The following is an 18,516-nucleotide window of genomic DNA, read 5'->3' as shown; positions in this document are numbered from 1 at the left end:
GAGCTCGATGGTGTGCATGCAACTTGGTGGAGTGCTGTATAACCATGGATGACCATCAAAAAATATAGTCCATGAGCATATATTGCATCATAAATAATGCAAGTTGTTTGATAATCGTCATCTTCTGATAGTGACCATCCGGGAATGTATGGTGGTATCCTGTAGCGCATGGGCCACATCCCAGAAAATTGTTGTTGAAAGTTTCACCTCCGGATATTTCTACAGCGCTTTCCAATATGAATGAAGTGTGAATGCATACTTTGTCCCATGACTTTTTTTTTTTAATTAATGATTAATAAATAGTTTTGAAATGTGCAATGGAGGTCATCCTACTTTGCCACCCTCAAACCAATAAAGACTCCATCTAAGGTTTATAGCAGGACCATTGGAGACTTTGTTGGCGGATTAGTTGACACCTTTCTTAATTTGCTTTGAATACGAGGCACAACACTTATGCATTTGGTTCACCTATTGGTGGAGCTTTGGAAATTTTTGGTAGGACTAAGCAAGTGGCATCCAATGATAAACCTACTTGTGAGTTCAAGAATACCTACTCGATTTTGCAAATTGACGTATTCCTTGCGATTCCGGAAGAATATGACAGGATCCCATGTTTTCTAGCCATCTAAATCAGAAAACTCTCATAATTTGATAGTATTGTATATTCATCTAATGGGTGCAACTATGTATTGGGTTAAGTTGGTCTCTTTGGCCAACTCTAGTAATTTAAGATCCAATGAAACTAGACCAAACCAGCCAAACTAACCTGTCATTGAGTCACCGAAAACGTGGGTCGGCTCAGATCGGTTCCAAAATTGTCAATATCTTACAAGTAGACTCCACAAGATGCTGGTTAATTACTAGATTTAAGGTACTTCTGATTTAAAAGTTTAATCTTTCATTGCGTCCACTGCCTTGGGTTTGAGATCAAATGTCTAGTGGTGATGTTGATTGACAATTATTTTTTTTTTTCCTGTTGAAAGACCAAGCATCCAATGTAGCACACTGTATTGTTCTATGTGCACCCACTTGTTCATTCCAGGACACTCGTTGATTTAGTAGATCAACTGCAGGAGACCTCCCGCAAAAATGGTCCCAAGTTGCCTTACGCCAATGTGGAATCTATGCTGACAAGATACTTTTGTCTAAAAATAATAAAAAATAATGCGATATAATGTTTAAATAAGACATATTGACTCTATGTTTATTGGCCTTTAATCACTGTTATTAAAATGTATTATATAAAAGTTTTCTTAGTGCATTAGACTGCAAAAAATACTAGTTGATATGTTAGTCATAAATTCTAGCCATGCATGGTGTGTTTGAACCTTGCATGCCAAGCATGAGAATTTAATCTAACATCTAAAGATATTAGTCCTAAACTCATGTTTTACTTTAATCGCATCTAAACATTTAAGTCTTTCACAAATTTGATATTCTAACATAAAGATATATATTGTTGCTAAAAAATAAAGCCAACTAAAAGATTCATGTGAAAATACATAACCATCGTCATGAGACAAAAATTATCTAACCTTTCCAAGTGTTTGGGCTTTGGAAAAATATAAAAACACATAGACATACAATTAGAACAAATCATAGAAGTGTAGCTACGCAATCAACCCAAGTGCACCCTCATGATATTAGGAAATGCCTTTAAAAAATGAAAAATAAAAAAAATAAACGTCATGGCAAAATAGAAGTCACCCTTATCATTCTATATGCCCATAAACCAATCCGTGAGAGATATTTTTAATTGAGTTGTCCTAGTGCAGGGGCAATTCCAGCATTTCTTCTCCATGACAAATGCCTGTATAGTATTATACCAATACAAGTCAACGTCTCCCATTGCATTTGAGTTTAATTTGAAGGCAATTTAACTTGCATTTTTGTTGGCCGTCTCTCAACGTCCACGCCGTAGACTTCCCCCCGGCTTCCGCATTCTAGGAGGTCCAAAAATTCCAAAACCGAATCCAATTTCCATCGAGGCCTCGAATTCAAAGTTATAACTAAAACGTATAACATCGAGTCTTTTGTCCCTCCGGCGGGAGCACTCCAAGAAGATAGATGGCGGAGCGAGACGGAGGAGCTCCGAAGGCGGCGGCGGCGGCTCCGCCTCCGCCGTGGCCGACCATCGCCCTCCCACACTGGTCCTCCATGGAGGGACTCTTCCGCGGCAGCGGGGCGGCGGACGTGAGCCCCGGCCCGATGACCCTGGTGTCGAGCTTCTTCGCGGAGGATCCGGAGGAGTACCGGTGCTTCTCCCAGATCCTCGCTGGCGTTATTGACTCTCCGGTGGCGCCGCCGCCCAGTAGGCCCGCGGCGGAGCACCGGCCGCTCCGACGGAGGGGGATACTGGGGGAGTGGAAGAGATGGGTCTGCGACAGAACCATTCGCCGTTGGTTGCAGCGACGCCGGGGCTCAGCCTGTCCAGCTTGCTCGAGTCCCCCGCCGGGCTCATCTCATCTAATTTGGTGTGTCCTTTGGTGAAAAATTTGATTTTTACTGTTTTGAATGCTGTCGACTTTGTTAAATTTCCATTCTGCCTTCAGTAATTCTTATGGGGAAATGATGTTTTTGGTCGATAAATTAATAAAAATAGTAACTTGCTGATTGAGTTGTAGTCTAAAGATGCTTGTGTTTCAAGAAGTTTTAACCTTTGTTCTCTTAATCCTCTGTTATTAACAGGAAAAGGCATATATGGGTCTGCCTAGGAGTTTTAATGTGGTTTGTTTTAGTTTTAGTGGGTACCTTTTTATTGGGATAATTAGGCTTGTTCATTAAATATAAGATAGCAGAGAGTGAGTTGAGGGAGGAGCATAAATAGGAGAATGAAGAGGATAAGGTGAGAGTAGTGATGTTTAAGCTAAAAGTTGAGAAGGGATCATGATAGGATATCTTTCCCCTTCTATGTTTAAGCTAAAAGTTTGATGTCCTTTTCAATGGACTACCCAATGGTAAGGTTTAGATCGCAAGTTTTCCCCCCATTCCCTTCCAACTTTTTATTCTTGGAGAATATTAGTAGGCTGTGCCTGGGAAGAGAGAAAAAATTGAGGGTTTTGTGTTAGGAAACATACAGAGTTAATTGGTTACCTTAAATATAACACCAATTTGCTGCCAAACTCCCGGTACCAACGCATGGATTTCTCAAATAAAAAGAAGGGAAAAAAACTTACCTCGGTGAATATGACATTCAGAAGTTAGTGAATTTTATCTCCACTCCAAGATATTTTGAGTATTTTTCTGGCCTAAAAGTTTAAGGTGGTTAAAAGAATATTATTGACAATAGAAGCGATTAGAGTAGGTTTTGCATGTTTTGATAATGTTCTTGTGAAATACTTGGTTAACATGGTGTGTTAAAGACACATGATCCAAAGTTAGAGGAATTAGGCAATATCAAATTTCAATAGGTGACAAGACAATCCTGATTAGATCGAGGATGTTAAATTTAATTGCATCCAACATGTATATCTTTGGAGTGCCTTCTTTTTGTATTAGTCCCAAAGGATGATGGCAGACTTTTATAGAAAAGGAGGAAGAGGTGGTGGGCCCACAAACAGTATTTATCTTGTTGACTAGAATATGAATAGTAGAAAAGACCTGTAGATTTGTGGTTGCAAATTAATTGTCTTAGGATCTGTCTGGTTGTAAGTGAACTTGTAAAAAGGGAAATGAAATAAATATTTCTTTCGACAAGGAAAGTGTAGTTTCATAGTTGCTTGACTAGTTGGAAAATCTAATGATTTGAAGAATGAAAAAAGTAGTATACCAAAAAAAAAAAAAGAGAGGAAAAGTAAACTCCAAACTCAGGTTTTTCATTTTTCTTTTCCATTTTGTCTTCCTGTGCTCTGTTAGCTAGTTTAGATGTTTAGAAAGATGATATAGCAATAAAAAACCTATGATTTTTAAATATTGGCTATACTGAAGGAGATTTTTCTAGTGAAAGCATGGCAAAGGAGTCTGAATTATGATCATGATTATTATTTTGTATTATTATATTAATGTTTTTATTTGCTCCACAGGAAAAGAGTCATCTTTAGGAGGGACTTGAATAGGCACAACTATTTTCTTTTGTAGGTGGCCTTATTTAAGCTATCAAAGACCTTAGAGTCTGGAGATTTTGAAAAGAGGGTATGAAAATCTTTAAACTTTCACAGTTCAAATCATTATTGTTGTCGAATATTGTCGGAAAAAACTTTGTAGCAGAGAAAATCTTGCTAAAAGAGGCAGTCAGTTTTTATAACTTGTGTTCCAAGAGGAAGATGAGTTTTTGATCATCTTTTCCTCAGAGTTCACCTCAACCTCTTGGTGTCAGGTTGTGTCTCCAGAAATAACAAAACCTTGCTTGCTAGAAGTGCATTGTCTTTATTTCTTGCTTGGACTTGTCATGATGTAAATTGAGGGCCTGTAGATGTTGTTGTGGTTTTCCACATGTGGTGGGGTGGGGTATTTGGGATGCAATTAACAGGAAAATCTTCATAAAAAGTTCCACACTTTGAGGTGATAGGAGCCTTTAGTGGTACCATGGTCCATGGAAAAGGTGGCTACTTTGCTTTGCGAGGGAATAAAGTGGGGTATGCTGTGCTGCCTTTACATTTCTTTTTGTGTTGCTCTGGTTTCCAGTTCTCTTTAACTTGTACTCATATACTGTAGGTACATTTTAAAGAAAAAAATTCACTGTTTTCTCACAAAAATTTTACCACCCATGTGGTAAAATTTCAGCAAATAATTATGAGCTCAATGGCCCTTTTTGCCCAGCCTTTTCTGTCCTTATCACTATCCCCATCGACATCTTTCTTAAACTAAGAAGGTGGATTTTTATAGCTATTTGGTTTCATCATGTGTAACTTTTCCGAGTGGTACAAGATTAAATTTGGCCATGATGAGAAACTATGTTATGCACATGTTTTGGTTCTAATTGAGTAATTTGCTAGTCTTATCTGCTTCATAGTTAATCTGAAGTATGAGAAGATGAGTACTGATTTTTAGAATCAACCAAGAGGCAGTTATCTTATTGGTTATTCAGTTCTTGAATTTAGAGCTTGGAATACAGGAAAGTCAATGGTGAATAATGCTTCAAACTAGCATAGACTGCATACTTGTTGAGGGAAATTAATGTGAAGTTATGCTTCAAGTTGTCCTCAGAGCATTCAATTGTGGACTTTGTGTTGCATTCTTTATGTAGAAGAAGGTTGAGTCCAAACATTAGTGTATATGTTATGCTTACGACTTAGAAGGCAAAGCACAAATATTAATAGAACTAAGAAAATTTGCTACAAATAAAATCTTTATAATAATGATCTTATTGCAACAATTTTAATGAAGATTTCAATCATATATAACCAAATGATTTTAACTTTGTTTTTGCAAAAACACTTGAGCATCAATGCTAACAGCCTAGTATTATCAAAATTATATATTTAGCCTATACAAAAATAGACTCACAGAATATCAAGGCTTTTGGATCAGCATTTCATGCATTTTTTTGCATAAAGACTTTCATCATACATAAGATAGGTTTCTCAACTGGCTTACTATACAATGGTTTTTACAGACTTTAGTAAAAAGCTGCAGTCCATCCTTTGCACAAGAATAATTCCCTTGTTCCTCTAGCCCAACCATATTTTTAGTTGTCTTTTGCTGCAATCTGACTTCCTATATATAATGCCCCTCAGTAGCAATTGCAAAATCGGGAGCAAGGATTTCTTCAAGACTCAACCTGCAACTCCCTTCAGCAAGAAAAATGTGTATAATTTGGCTCCCCTTCTGTGCTGGTTGTCATTATTATCACTTCCAAACTTTTGTGTACTAGCTTGATCTTGGGATCTAGCAGAAGTTTTACAAAGATAATCATGGTGTTAAATCAGTTAGAACTTGAAACAACACTTATAATAAAGGGGGGAAAAGCTTAAATTTTAAGCACCACATAGGGAGAAAGTTATGGATGAACACAACCTGATCGAAGTAAAGTAGAGCTCTTTTTTTGATATCTCATTAGTAACATTTAAAGGCCCAAACTACCCATCAAGGTTTTTTTCCTTTCTTTTCTTTTTCTTTTTCTTGTAGCAGCCAACGGGGTTGGTAGATGCTTGGGAGATAGGGCTTGGGGGATGACGGGGCTCCTAAACCACAAGTTAGGGCAGTCGTGGTAGGTGGGGCCACTGCCAAGGGCAGCAAGCTAGATGTAGAGAGAGGAGAGGAAGAGATTGCCAGCCGTGAGAGTCAACTACCATGAAGACCATGGGAGAGGTTTAGAGCAGCTATGGAGATGGTTGTTCTTGCCACTATGGGAGATAGAGGACAGCAGCAGTGGAGATGGATGTCCCTTCTGCTGTAGGAGAATAAAGTTGGTAACTGATGGCCAAGAGATTACTTTTAAAAAGTATGTGTAGAAAGTCAAAACCAATTCACTAGTGTTTGATAATGTTTTGCATGGATCTCAAGATTGATGAATGGCTATCAAATTGTTAACTCCTCAGCTAGGGTGTACATATAAAGTGTTTGTGTCATATATATATATATATATATATATAGACACACATACGTACATATGTAAAAGGGAGAGGGATAGCCCACCACCATGTACTTTGGTTGGTAACACCTTCCCACTGTCCCAGCTGACTAAGGCCTTCTCATCTGTGGAGTTAAGATGTTTTTGTATATTGTTCTTAGGGCTACTTATTTGTAAGACCCTGAGAAAATAATGGCAGTCCCCATCCTTATCTGGTTATGCATTAACTGAAAGCCCTGCTTAGTTTTACGTTGCTCTCTTGTCTGAAATCTCTAATTCTTTTTATCAATATTAACTACCTTATAATAAACTTGGGTTGCATTCATAGTTTATAATATTTTATAGCCTTCAATGTTATTTCTCTCTCCTCCTCTTACATAGGAGCTTTCTGTTCATTTTATTGTTGCAAATAGTGAATCAATTAGCTGAAGGAATTCTATTTAAGTTTAAATAGAATAGATCTTATGTATCGGCAACAATCTGTTCTTCGAATATGTCTGACATAGAAAAATAACAAGAAAAGGTATAAAAGATTAAGATGCCAACTTGTGTAAGTCCTTTGCAAAAGTCAAATACTTGCTTGTGCAAACTGATATTAAGAATTGAAGGGAACTTTTCTCCTCTGGAGTAAAGAATTCTCATGGTTATCAAGGTATAATGCACTAACAATGAACCAATGTGCTTATTTGGGAAGCCTTCTCCTAGGGGCATTAGTGAGTCTATGGGAAAACTTTAGCTAAAATTCTTTGGAGTTTTTCTCTTATTGCATTGAAAGAACTTAATTGTTGTTTTAGAGGTAATTTGGTACTTATCCTGATTATTGTTGCTTTTCTGTCATCTTTTTGGCTGATTTTTGCATGGAAGAACTGTGTCAACTGTCAAGTACTCTCTCTCTCTCTCTCTCTCTCTCTCTCATTCAGAAATGTGAGAAAATGGGAACACACCTTTTGAGTTCAAACCTGGAAATTCTTCTCCACCCAAGTTTTCTTTATAACGTCCTCTGGGAAACAAGTTCATAACTTGAATTCACACGTGAGATTTATGCAGGGATACTTTGGGATATCTCATCAACAGGCCCCAGCTCAGGTAACATCTCAGGCTGTAGAGTCTCATTCTTACGTGCATGTCCAAGCAGAATATCCATCTCTTGCAGCAGCATCAACCTCCTCGGCACTGCCTCCTGGTTCTTCAATTAATATGTCATCACTCCAACAGATGCCACCTCTATTATTGGATACAAATAACGCAACGATCAACTCTGCAGATGGTTCCCATTCTGATCATAAATCTCAACCTGCTGCTTTCATGGTTGACAAACCTGCTGATGATGGCTACAACTGGCGAAAATATGGGCAAAAGCAGGTAAAGGGAGGTGAATATCCTAGAAGCTACTATAGATGTACCCATCCAAAGTGCCCGGTAAAGAAAAAAGTTGAACGCTCTCTTGAGGGCCAGGTAACAGAGATAATTTATAAGGGCCAGCATAATCATTCACCGCCCTCTCAATGTAGGCGCAGCAAGGAAGGTGGTACCTTTCCAAGCGGATGCAATGAATTAAATGGGAGTTTTGATTTTCCCTTGAATCCTGAAACTGGCACTGCAAATTTCAGCAGATCAACTGAGACTATGTCCAAGAGAGATCGAGATTCCAGCCATTGGACACCTGAGCAGTTGTCCGGTTCCAGTGAAGGTGAAGGTGATGGTGAACCAGGGACAGATGAAGGGGGTGATACCGAGCAAGATCCAAAAAGAAGGTCATGTTTTATTTATTTAGTCTTTTTCAAGAATGGTACTGGGATCATTCCTGCACCAACTTTAGTATTTCCTGAGCCATACACTTGGGAACCACCTCTCAAGGTTTGAACCCAGAACTTCCTCCTAGATGGAGTGATGCAATAACTGGGATATAGTCAAATTGCTGAAAGATTGCATAACTGTATTACTTATGCTTGCATTGCACCTCGCATTCTGAAAAATTTTGGTTGTGATTGGGCAGGAATATGGACACCAGGGTGATGGAATCAAGTTCACACAAGACAGTAACAGAACCAAGGATTATTGTGCAAACAACAAGTGAAGTCGATCTTTTGGATGACGGGTATAGGTGGCGCAAATATGGACAGAAGGTGGTCAAAGGAAATCCTCATCCAAGGTTGTACATCCTGTCTGAAATGTATGCTGTACCTGCTAGTACCAGGAGTAGCTTTCAGTTCTATTACATCAGGATATCCGTCTGACGAATATGCACTTTATTAAGGGATGATATAATAATAGTTGCAAGCATTCCCATCATTACATTTGACAATTTCTATATGTTCATCATTTGCTTAATTTGACATGGTAAAATATATTCAATCTTTTTAGAAAATATATACAACTGATAGTTCTACGGAAATCTGCAGGAGTTATTACAGGTGCACTAATGCGGGATGCAATGTCCGGAAGCACATTGAAAGGGCTTCAACAGATCCTAAAGCTGTTATAACAACATATGAGGGGAAACATAACCATGATGTACCAGCAGCTAGAAACAGCAGCCATGCCACAGCAAATGCTGGTGCTGCTACCAGCAGTATACCACCAAGAGCGCAAAATGCCAATCCTGGCAGCCAACCCTCCTTTCAGGAAACAGAATTTATAAATAATGTCAGACGGCCGGTTGCAGTTTATTTACTGAAAAAAGAGCATGATGCTGCTTAGACTTTCTGTGCCTTGGTATTAGTGGTGGTCTGTGCACTGAATTCATGCGAACTTCCGAATGGTCTTTGTGGATTCTGGAGCAAATGTCATGCATACACTTTCTACAATTATGGCAAACTACAGAAGGCCTTAGTTTAACATCAAAATGAAAGCAGAGTGAGAAAAGTGACAGATTTTTGCTGGGATGGCTGTGTCCCGCGGACGGTTGTCATGTATTTTTGTATTCAATAATTTTATCATTTGCCACAGTTCTGATGTACCTGTAGTTGTTTTCCTCTGTTCATTCTTTTTTGTGTCCTCTTGTCTGGATGCTGGTTATTAAAGTGATACCGCTTGTGGGTTCTACACATAATGACATATGGATAAAAATATATGGTTCTTTTTTGTCCCCATGAATGTGGAAGTGAGCATGGAATCTTTATAATTAAACTGGATACTGGAGACCGCATATGCTCCGTCATGGTCTGATCCTGACTTTTATCAAATACCTGCTGGATTTTGCTTTTGTAGCGTTGTCGATTTCTATGTTAAAGAACAATGGCCCCATGTTATGTTCTTTAGATATTTGTCCAATTTCCCTGTCTTGCTGATTCAAACTCCAAAATGTTGCTGTTGATTTTCTTGAACCCCAGCTTCTTAGTTTAAAAAAGTAAACCAGTGCTACTCCAATGAGCTGGAGTACTGCAGTCAGCCTTCCTCGGCGGACATCAGTCAATTGCAGTCCTCTTATTGGTAGGATGGAGTTTTAATTTGAACCGTGACTCTGTCCTTGAATCAGAAGGTGCTAGCCTGTGATAACATTAAGCTTGTTTTCTCAACCAAGAAACGTCAGATGACGGCTACCTTTAGTTGTTGGTCGTTTAACTCATTTCAGTTGCCATATAGTCTTGTTTGATGGTGTTTGGTTTGCTCCAATGCATCAAGCAGACTGATAAACTTAGCATTTCTCATAGACCGCTAACCATCAGAAAAAGCTTTTAAATACCATAAATTTCTCGACTAAGAAATAGGTTGTCAACATAGTCTAGTCCCAAGCTGTTGTCCATTTCGTCTGGGGGTGTGAATTGGTGATTTATTTAGCCTGAATGGTCGGACCTGCTGGTTAGGGCAATGGCAATCAAGGGAAAGGTCATGTTCCTTCATTTACTAGCTAAGGATTCTTCTTCGTACCTTGTTTGTCCTGCATAACTTGTCTGTGTCCCATCATACGCTACCTGGAAGAAGTTTGATCGCAAAAGCCAAAGCAAAAGAGGGAAGAACTACTGTGGCAGAGGGTTTGGACTGCAGAGAAAAGGTATTGTTGTAGGGCCATATCTCCCCATCCATAGGCCTCTGGACTCATCTATAGTGTTACGAGTAGAGCTCTGGTGCCCGATCCGAAGACACAAATGAATCAGCCATCGACTTTTACATCGGCCACCAATCAAGGAATCAGCCGTGAATCCTCACATCAACCGCAAACCTTGCATAGGCTACTGACTTCTCACTAGCATCTCCGTCCATAAGCCACTAATCTGTACTTGAATCGCCGACCCCAGCATCGGCAGTAGAGCTCATCTTCAGGTGCATCAGGCTACTGATCTATATACCCAACATCTTACTCATCATCAGAGTGACATCCGGACATCAAACTTCGGATACCGATCTAGCAAGAATTTTGACTCAAACGTCATCTCCAACCAAGGGACCTATCGCTGATTTTTATCTCCAATGACACACTCGACGGGACTTCGGGCCAAGTCTCCTTCGACCCATATCGGTCGTTATATTTGGAAAGGTTGACAAGAGACCCCCATACAGTCACGTTAAATCATGCCATTTCTAAAGACGGCTAGCTGCGCGCCAGATAAAGTCTCATCAAATCATGCCATTCTTGAGAACAGTTAGCTGCCTGCGGGATAAGGTCACATCAATCATCATGTCCCAAGGGATTGTTAGATGTATGTCCTAGAAGCCAATATGGCTGACACATTGTAATAAAGTTAGGACACAATTTTATATTTTATATATTGATTTGATCAATAAAAAAGCAAGTTTATTTTTCATTCAAGTGTGATGTGTCCTTGAATCGTCCATGAAATTAACTTTCGATACATATTCTCAAAGAGTTGAGAATTAGAGACATGTATTTAATTCCTAAATGCTCTTGGTCATAGAATCATCATGAGGATGGTGATCGATCCGGATAGACCGACGCACAGATCGCTTCCTTCGAGATAGATGAGTCTCTAGTCTACAGTATAGAAACAATGGACGACGAGTGTGGATAGTTGTTAGAGAACAACTAGTACTAAGCGTGATCATACGAGAGATCACTTAAATTTCTATTCGATTGTTAGTGATTGTCTCGATCTGTAGTTGTATGAATGATCTTTTGATCTGAGATGGTACTACTACTCGCAATGAGGCTGTTGGAGTTTGACGATACATAAATATGGATCTCAATGAGCTCTTGTAGTGGATATTGACGACAGTTGGTCTATTGTAAGAATAGGGTACGCATCAAGATGAGATCTATCGATCTTGATAGAGAGAAGTAGTCTTATGAAATTTGAGAGGCTAAGTCCAAGAGTCTGTGGCCACAACAGTATGATTGATGAAAAAAAAATTTCATAAGAATCACAATTGGACTTGAGCTAATTGAATCTAACATATAACTAATGTTGAGGTTTAACGATTTATCCATGACCTACCATTTAGTCAGGATTCATGATAGAGAGACTGAATCACATGTTAACCATACCTTAAGGTTCATTTTCGGTTCTACTAAGTTGCCACTACATACTGCTAGGTGTCACTGATGGATTATGAGAGCTCACTAGAGTTGTTCTGGAACGACAATCCTTGATGAGTTAGAGTGAAATTGTTTTGACCCATTGAAAAGAGTTTCAATGATACTTTGATAGAGATCATTGTATATCTCACTACCAAATAGAATTGAACCTATGGGGTCACACAACAAAAAGATTAGACCTGAAATAAGTAATTAAGCTTATGAAATATCAATTGAGTTTAGAGAAATCTGATTGGGTTCAAAGTAATCTTGCAAGCATATGGTTGAACCCAATTTTCTCTTTATATTTGATTTTCTTATTTGATAAGATAATTCAAATTTAATTGTCTGCTTATAATCTAAATGAATTAGATTCATTGGACTCCAATTGTTGGGTGCCTAAGGTTTTGGATCAAATAAATTAAGGATGCAAGTCCTTAATTTATTTCCTTGATAGTTAAGTTGGGCGCCACTTGATTTGATCAAGTTGGGCATGTTCCATCTTTAGAGAGCATATGGATCCTTATTAGGGCATCCCTTGGGTGTATTTTGGGATGTGATTTAGTGGATGCAAGGGCTCCAAAAGTTGGCACCTAATAGGTTTTCTAAAGCAAGTTGAATAACTTAATTATAAGGATTCCTAATGCAAGTAAAACTTATATTTGAGATTGAATAGGATTCAATCCTTATGTCTATTTAAAGAAAGCTCTCCTAAGGTCCCTAGGCATCACAACCAGTAGCCCACATCCCCTTTAGAGTGCCCCATGCCCTCTCTTCCTCTCCCCTTCTCTTCTCCCTTGGATGTCCACACTCCCCCTTTCTTTAGGCATCCTCTCTCTTCCCCGCCCAAAGGCTGTTGGGCATCCCTTGTATGTTGGTTTTCACTCTTTAGTAGTAGTATAATCTAAGGAAGAAAGGTAAGAGAAGAAAAAAAGAAAAAAATCAAAGAAATGATCAAAGAGTTGATAGCGATCTAGGCTTCATTCAGATTCACAAACTGATTTTTCTTAGAGAAAAAAAAAATCAATTTTAAGAGAGCTGTTCCAAGCTGATCCTGAGTGGATACCCATAGAGGTCGGGCACTTATGCGGCTAAGAGAAAGTCTCTTCTTTTTCAGATCCAGATTTGAAGAAAAAAATTACAAAATAGGTATGTGATTTGATCACATATTAAATTTCAGCATATGTACAATTTCAGCATATGAAGTAGATCCTTGTGGTTTATGTTTTATACATGCATGATATAGATTAAAAGTATTTTAATCTACTATTCTGCTATGATATTTAGAAAATAAAATTTTTGAAATATACATGTATGTCCCGACATGAAAATTCCAACAGTGGTATCAGAGCCACGGATTTCATATGCATGAAATTGACATACATATTTTGAAAAAAATTTTAAAATCTGATTTTTTCTTGATACATGAGATGTATAGATGAATATTTTAAATTTTAAATTTATTTTAAATTTAATTTTAGAACATATAGTTGATATATTAAAGCATGTATAGATCTGAATTTTGATCTAGAATGATTTTTAGTTCATGTTCAAGTGGTATGTAAATGCATACATAAATCTAAAATTTTATTTAACCTGATTTATGATTCATATATGAGATATATGATTGCATATTTAGGTCACAAAATTTATTTTTGATATAATTCATGATTTGTATATAAGATATATGATATCATGTATTGATCTGAATTTTATTTAGATTTGAATTTTATATGCATATATGAGATATATGTTTATATGTTAAATCTGAAAATTATTTTTATGATTTAAAATTTATCTTTCGTGCAAAGAATTTAGATCTGAAATTTAGTTTTGGAATCTAAAATTTGTGTTTATGCATGAGGACTTTGGTTATGAAAAAATCAAAAATTAGATCATGTAATTAGATTGCATCTAAGGTTTATGATTTGATCATTATGGGTCTAATTCGATTAAGTAATTAATCAAATTGAGTCAAGTGTTGATTAGGATTAGATCAATTAAGTTAAATGATTATGCAATTATTGTTGATCAAATCGATTGAATCTCATATGTAGAATTGATTAACCTAAGGACCTAATTTGATTCGATGGTTTGAGTCTAATTCACTTGAGTTAACCTATTTGGATCAATTGACCTATTGGTGTTTAAGACAAGTAATTGAGATGTGATTATTTAATTGGTTCTGTTAGCTGACCTGACCAATTTATTGGTGTCTAAGGAAAGCAACGGGAGGATCCCTACTGATCTCGACTTACCTGATCAATTTAGAGGATTGAGTCTTCAATACAGTTGCTTGACATTTTGATTTAGCCTATGCCAATTAGATTGATCATATGATGACTGATTAGATGAGATCTAAATGTAAATCTTCTCACAAATATTAAGTCCATAGGTCTTCCATCATTGTAGATATGCGGACGTACTATTAATATTGATTGTTCTCGACTGGTTACAGTGGTTCAGTTGTACCGAAAACATGCAACCAGTCTATTAGCAAAGAGTTGCTCCAGGGTAAGGATGGGGTTGGACCCAATAACTGTTAGGTGAGGGACCCAATGACAATCTTGCATCTGCTTGTGAATGGTGGGTCGGGCTTAATTAAGGAGTGTGGTCAATAACTATTAGGTGAGCCCATATGACTTAGAGATCAAGTTGCTGCAATATACTTCGAGAAGCATCTGAGCAAAGAGTTGTCCACGCATCGGTATGCATGTTACCAATAATTATTAGGTGAGATGTATGACATTGGTGGGACTGCAGCACCCACTAGAAATCTTTTTACCGTGTTAGAATTTTTGTTTTACACCCGGAGAGTGAAGGGATTCGAAAAATTAGTGAGGATCATTGTTTGCATCTTAAAGTTTCTAGAAGCAAATATAATATTAAAGTATAAAAGTCTAACTTGAATCTCTATTCTCACAGTTAAATAATGTCAGCCTCAAATCCTCTAGCCTGTATTTTTGAAATCAATCATTTGATCGGAACTAATTACAAAGATTGGCTCAAAAACCTCAGGATTGTCCAGATCACAAAAAAATTAGGTCATGTACTCGATCAAGAATCTATAGTATTACCAAATCATCCTACTGCTGAGCAAAGGACTGCTTTTGAAAAGTGGATGGATGAAGACAGTCGGATCAAGTGCTATGTGCTGCATCTATGTCAAACGAGTTATGAAGCCAACATGAGTATATGCCCACTGTCAGGACTATGATAACTCACCTGCAAAAGTTGTATGATGAGCAGAGCCATACTACGTACTTCGAAGTATCCAAGAGACTTCAAGTTGAAGATATGCGAAGGGCAATCAGTCCATGAGTACTATATGACAGTGATCAAGGATATTGAGGACCTTGGGAAGCTCGAGCTTGATATGCAAAAGAAATTGTAGATGAATTTGATCTTTCAATCCCTTACGAGTTCATATAGTCAATTTATTATAAATTTTTATATAAACAAACTCGATTGCACTTTTTCCAAATTGATCAACATGTTGGTCACTATGAAAAAAATTTTGAAGAGTTCAAGGAGCACTGTTCTTGTTATGGAGCGGACTTCTTCCAAGAGAAAGTTTACAAGAAGAAGAAGACTAAATCCTCTAAGAAGCAGAAGAAAAAGAGCAAGCCAAATAGGGACATTCCTAAGAAGGCCGAAGCAAAGAGAAAGTATTTCCACTGTGATGCTGAAGGCCATTGAAGGAGGAACTATCCACTCTATCTGGAGAGCCTAAAGATCAAAAAAGGTGATAAACCTTCGGAAGGTATGCTCGTAATTGAATCTAACATTATAGTTTCTTCTACTTCTAGTTAGATATTGGACTCTGATTCGAGTGCTAATATATGTACCTTAATACAGGATCTAATAGAAAGTAAGAGGTTGAGGGAAGGTGACATGATCCTTTGGATCGGCAGTGGAGCAAAAATTACTGCAGAAGTCGTTGACACTTATCCTCTTTGATTATCGTCTGATTTTATATTAGATTTAAAGAACTATTATTTTATTCCTGTAGCTAGTCAAAATTTGATTTTCGTGTCTGTGCTAGCACAAGAAGATTTTAAAATTAATTTTTATAAAAATTTTTATTTCATTTATTTACAAAATAAATTGATTATACGAGGTCTTTTAATTGACAGTCTGTATCACTTACATATTGATGCAAATGTAAATTTAAACGAGCAAATAGTGAATGCCGTAGGTCAAAAGAGATTCAGAGATGAAATTAATCAGAAGTACTTGTGGCATCATAGATTAGACCATATTGGAGAGGAGAGGATAAACTAACTGAAAAAGGATAGGATTCTTGACTCTCTTAACTCAAAGTTGTATCCAGCTTGCGAATCTTACCTTTGAAGAAAAATGGATAAGTTACCCTTTGTAGGATATGGGGAAAAGGCTACTAAGTTACTTGTCCTGGTACATACCGATGTATGTGGACCATTTGATATGCATATCAAGGGTGATTATAGCTATTTTATTATCTTTACCAATGATCCATCTAGATATGGGTATGTGTATCCGATGAAATATAAGTCTGAAGTCTTTGAAAGATTCAAGAAATTCAGAAATAAAGTAGAAAAATAAACAGGCAAACCCAATTAAGGTTCTTCGATCTAATTGAGGAGGTGAATATCTTAGTCTGAAATTTTTAAGATATCTTAAGGACAGTGGTATAGTCTCTAAATGGACTCCTCCTAAAATACCTCAGCTCAACGGGATATCCGAAAAGAGGAATAGAACCCTATTGGATATGGTTAAGTCCATGATGAGCTTCACTGATCTACCCTTATATCTTTAGAGACATGTCTTATTAACCACCATTCATCTATTGAATAGAGTTCCATCAAAGTTCATTCCTACCACACCATGTGAGATATGGTATGGTAAGAAGTTGAGTCTAGGTTATCTTAAGACTTAGAGATGTCCGACCTATGTTAAGAGACAGATGGCTGATAAACTAGAGGATAGATATGTAATAGCTCATTTTATAGGGTATTCAAAAGAATCCATAGGATACTACTTCTACTTTTTACAAGATCATAATGTGATTGTGAGTCGGAATACCATATTTCTAGAAAAATAGTTTATCCAAGATGGTGGCAGTAGGAGATTAGTTGAGCTCGAAAAGAAGGTCTCTGAAGAGCAAAGAGCTATAGATCCTCAAGAACCCATTATTCATGAGCCAGTAGTTGACATTCCTCTACCACCTCATAGATCTATCAAGGTCTTCCAACCTCCTGAAAGGTACATGGGTATGCTTATGGAAGAAGTAAAGAAAATATTTTTTATGGGAGATAGGGGTCATGATGATGATCCTAATACCTTTGATGAAATGATGTCTGACATCCATTCTGAGAAATGGTTAGATGCAATGAAGTCAGAAATTAACTCAATGTACTTGAACCAAGTATGGACCTTAGTGGATCTACCTGAGGGTATTGTACCCATTGGATGTAAATGGATGTACACAAGAAAAATAGATGTCGATGGTAAGGTAGAAACTATAAAGCTAGGCTTGTGGTAAAAGGTTATAGTCAGTACGAGGATATTGACTATCAAAAAATTTTTTCATCCGTAGCCATGCTGAAATCTATCCGTACTCTGCTTACTGTTGTAGTTTATTATGATTATGAAATCTGACAAATATATGTGAAAATTACTTTCCTGAATGGATATTTTGAGAAAGATATCTATATGAAGCAGCCTTTGGATTTCACGTCTGGTGATGGTGATCATAGATTCTGCAAGCTGTAAAGGTCTATATATGGATTAAAGCTAGCCTCTTGAAGTTGGAATCATCATTTTGATGATGCGATCAAATTATTTAATTTCATCAAGAACGAAGAGGAACCTTGTGTATACAAAAAGATCAGTGAGAGTGCAATAACATTTCTCGTATTGTACATGGATGATATTCTTCTCATTGAAAATGATATTTTCATGTTGACCATGGTCAAAAGATAGTTGTCCAAGAAATTCTCCAAAAAAGATCTAGAGAAAGCATCCTATATTCTTGGAATAAAGGTCTATAGGGATAGATTGAAAAGGATGTTAGGTCTGTCACAAAAACTGTACATAGAGAAGGTGTTGAAGAGGTTCAGCATGAAAAACTTTAAAAGAAGATTTTTACCTCTTAGGCATGGTATTAATCTTTCCAAGACGATGCATCCGACTACATCTGAGAAAGTTCAGAGCATGAATAGGATTCCTTATATCTCGATCATAGGGAGCCTCATGTATGTCATGCTGTGTACTCGACCTGATATTGTCCTTGTTGTGAGTGTCACAAGCAAGCAAGTATCAGTCGAATCCAAACAAGAAGCATTGGATAGCTGTGAAGAACATCTTTAAGTATTTGAGAAGGACTAAAGATTTTTCTTGATTTTTAGAGGAGATTCAGAGTTGTGAGTCGAGGGGTATACTGACTCAGACTTCATGTCTGATCCTGATGATAGAAAGTCTACGTCAAGATATATGTTTGTTTGTAATGATGGCGCAGTTAGCTGGAAGAGTTTCAAGCAACCCATCATAG

General features: G+C 37.4%; 1 protein-coding gene across 1 annotated transcript; it reads left to right on the top strand.

Moving 5' to 3' along the window:
* The first annotated feature begins 1,925 nt into the window (after window positions 1-1,925).
* On the top strand, window positions 1,926-9,601 carry LOC109505442 (probable WRKY transcription factor 4). The gene is given in 5 exon segments (XM_019848132.3): window positions 1,926-2,331; window positions 2,334-2,474; window positions 7,559-8,265; window positions 8,508-8,663; window positions 8,914-9,601. Coding segments are annotated over 5 exon segments (1,566 nt in total). The 5' UTR covers window positions 1,926-2,067; the 3' UTR covers window positions 9,212-9,601.
* The last annotated feature ends 8,915 nt before the right edge of the window (window positions 9,602-18,516 follow it).

Source organism: Elaeis guineensis, chromosome 2, assembly GCF_000442705.2.
Source record: "Elaeis guineensis isolate ETL-2024a chromosome 2, EG11, whole genome shotgun sequence".
Taxonomy (NCBI): domain Eukaryota; kingdom Viridiplantae; phylum Streptophyta; class Magnoliopsida; order Arecales; family Arecaceae; genus Elaeis; species Elaeis guineensis.
Note: the sequence above shows the minus strand (reverse complement) of the source record. Positions and strands in the feature narration are given on the sequence as shown.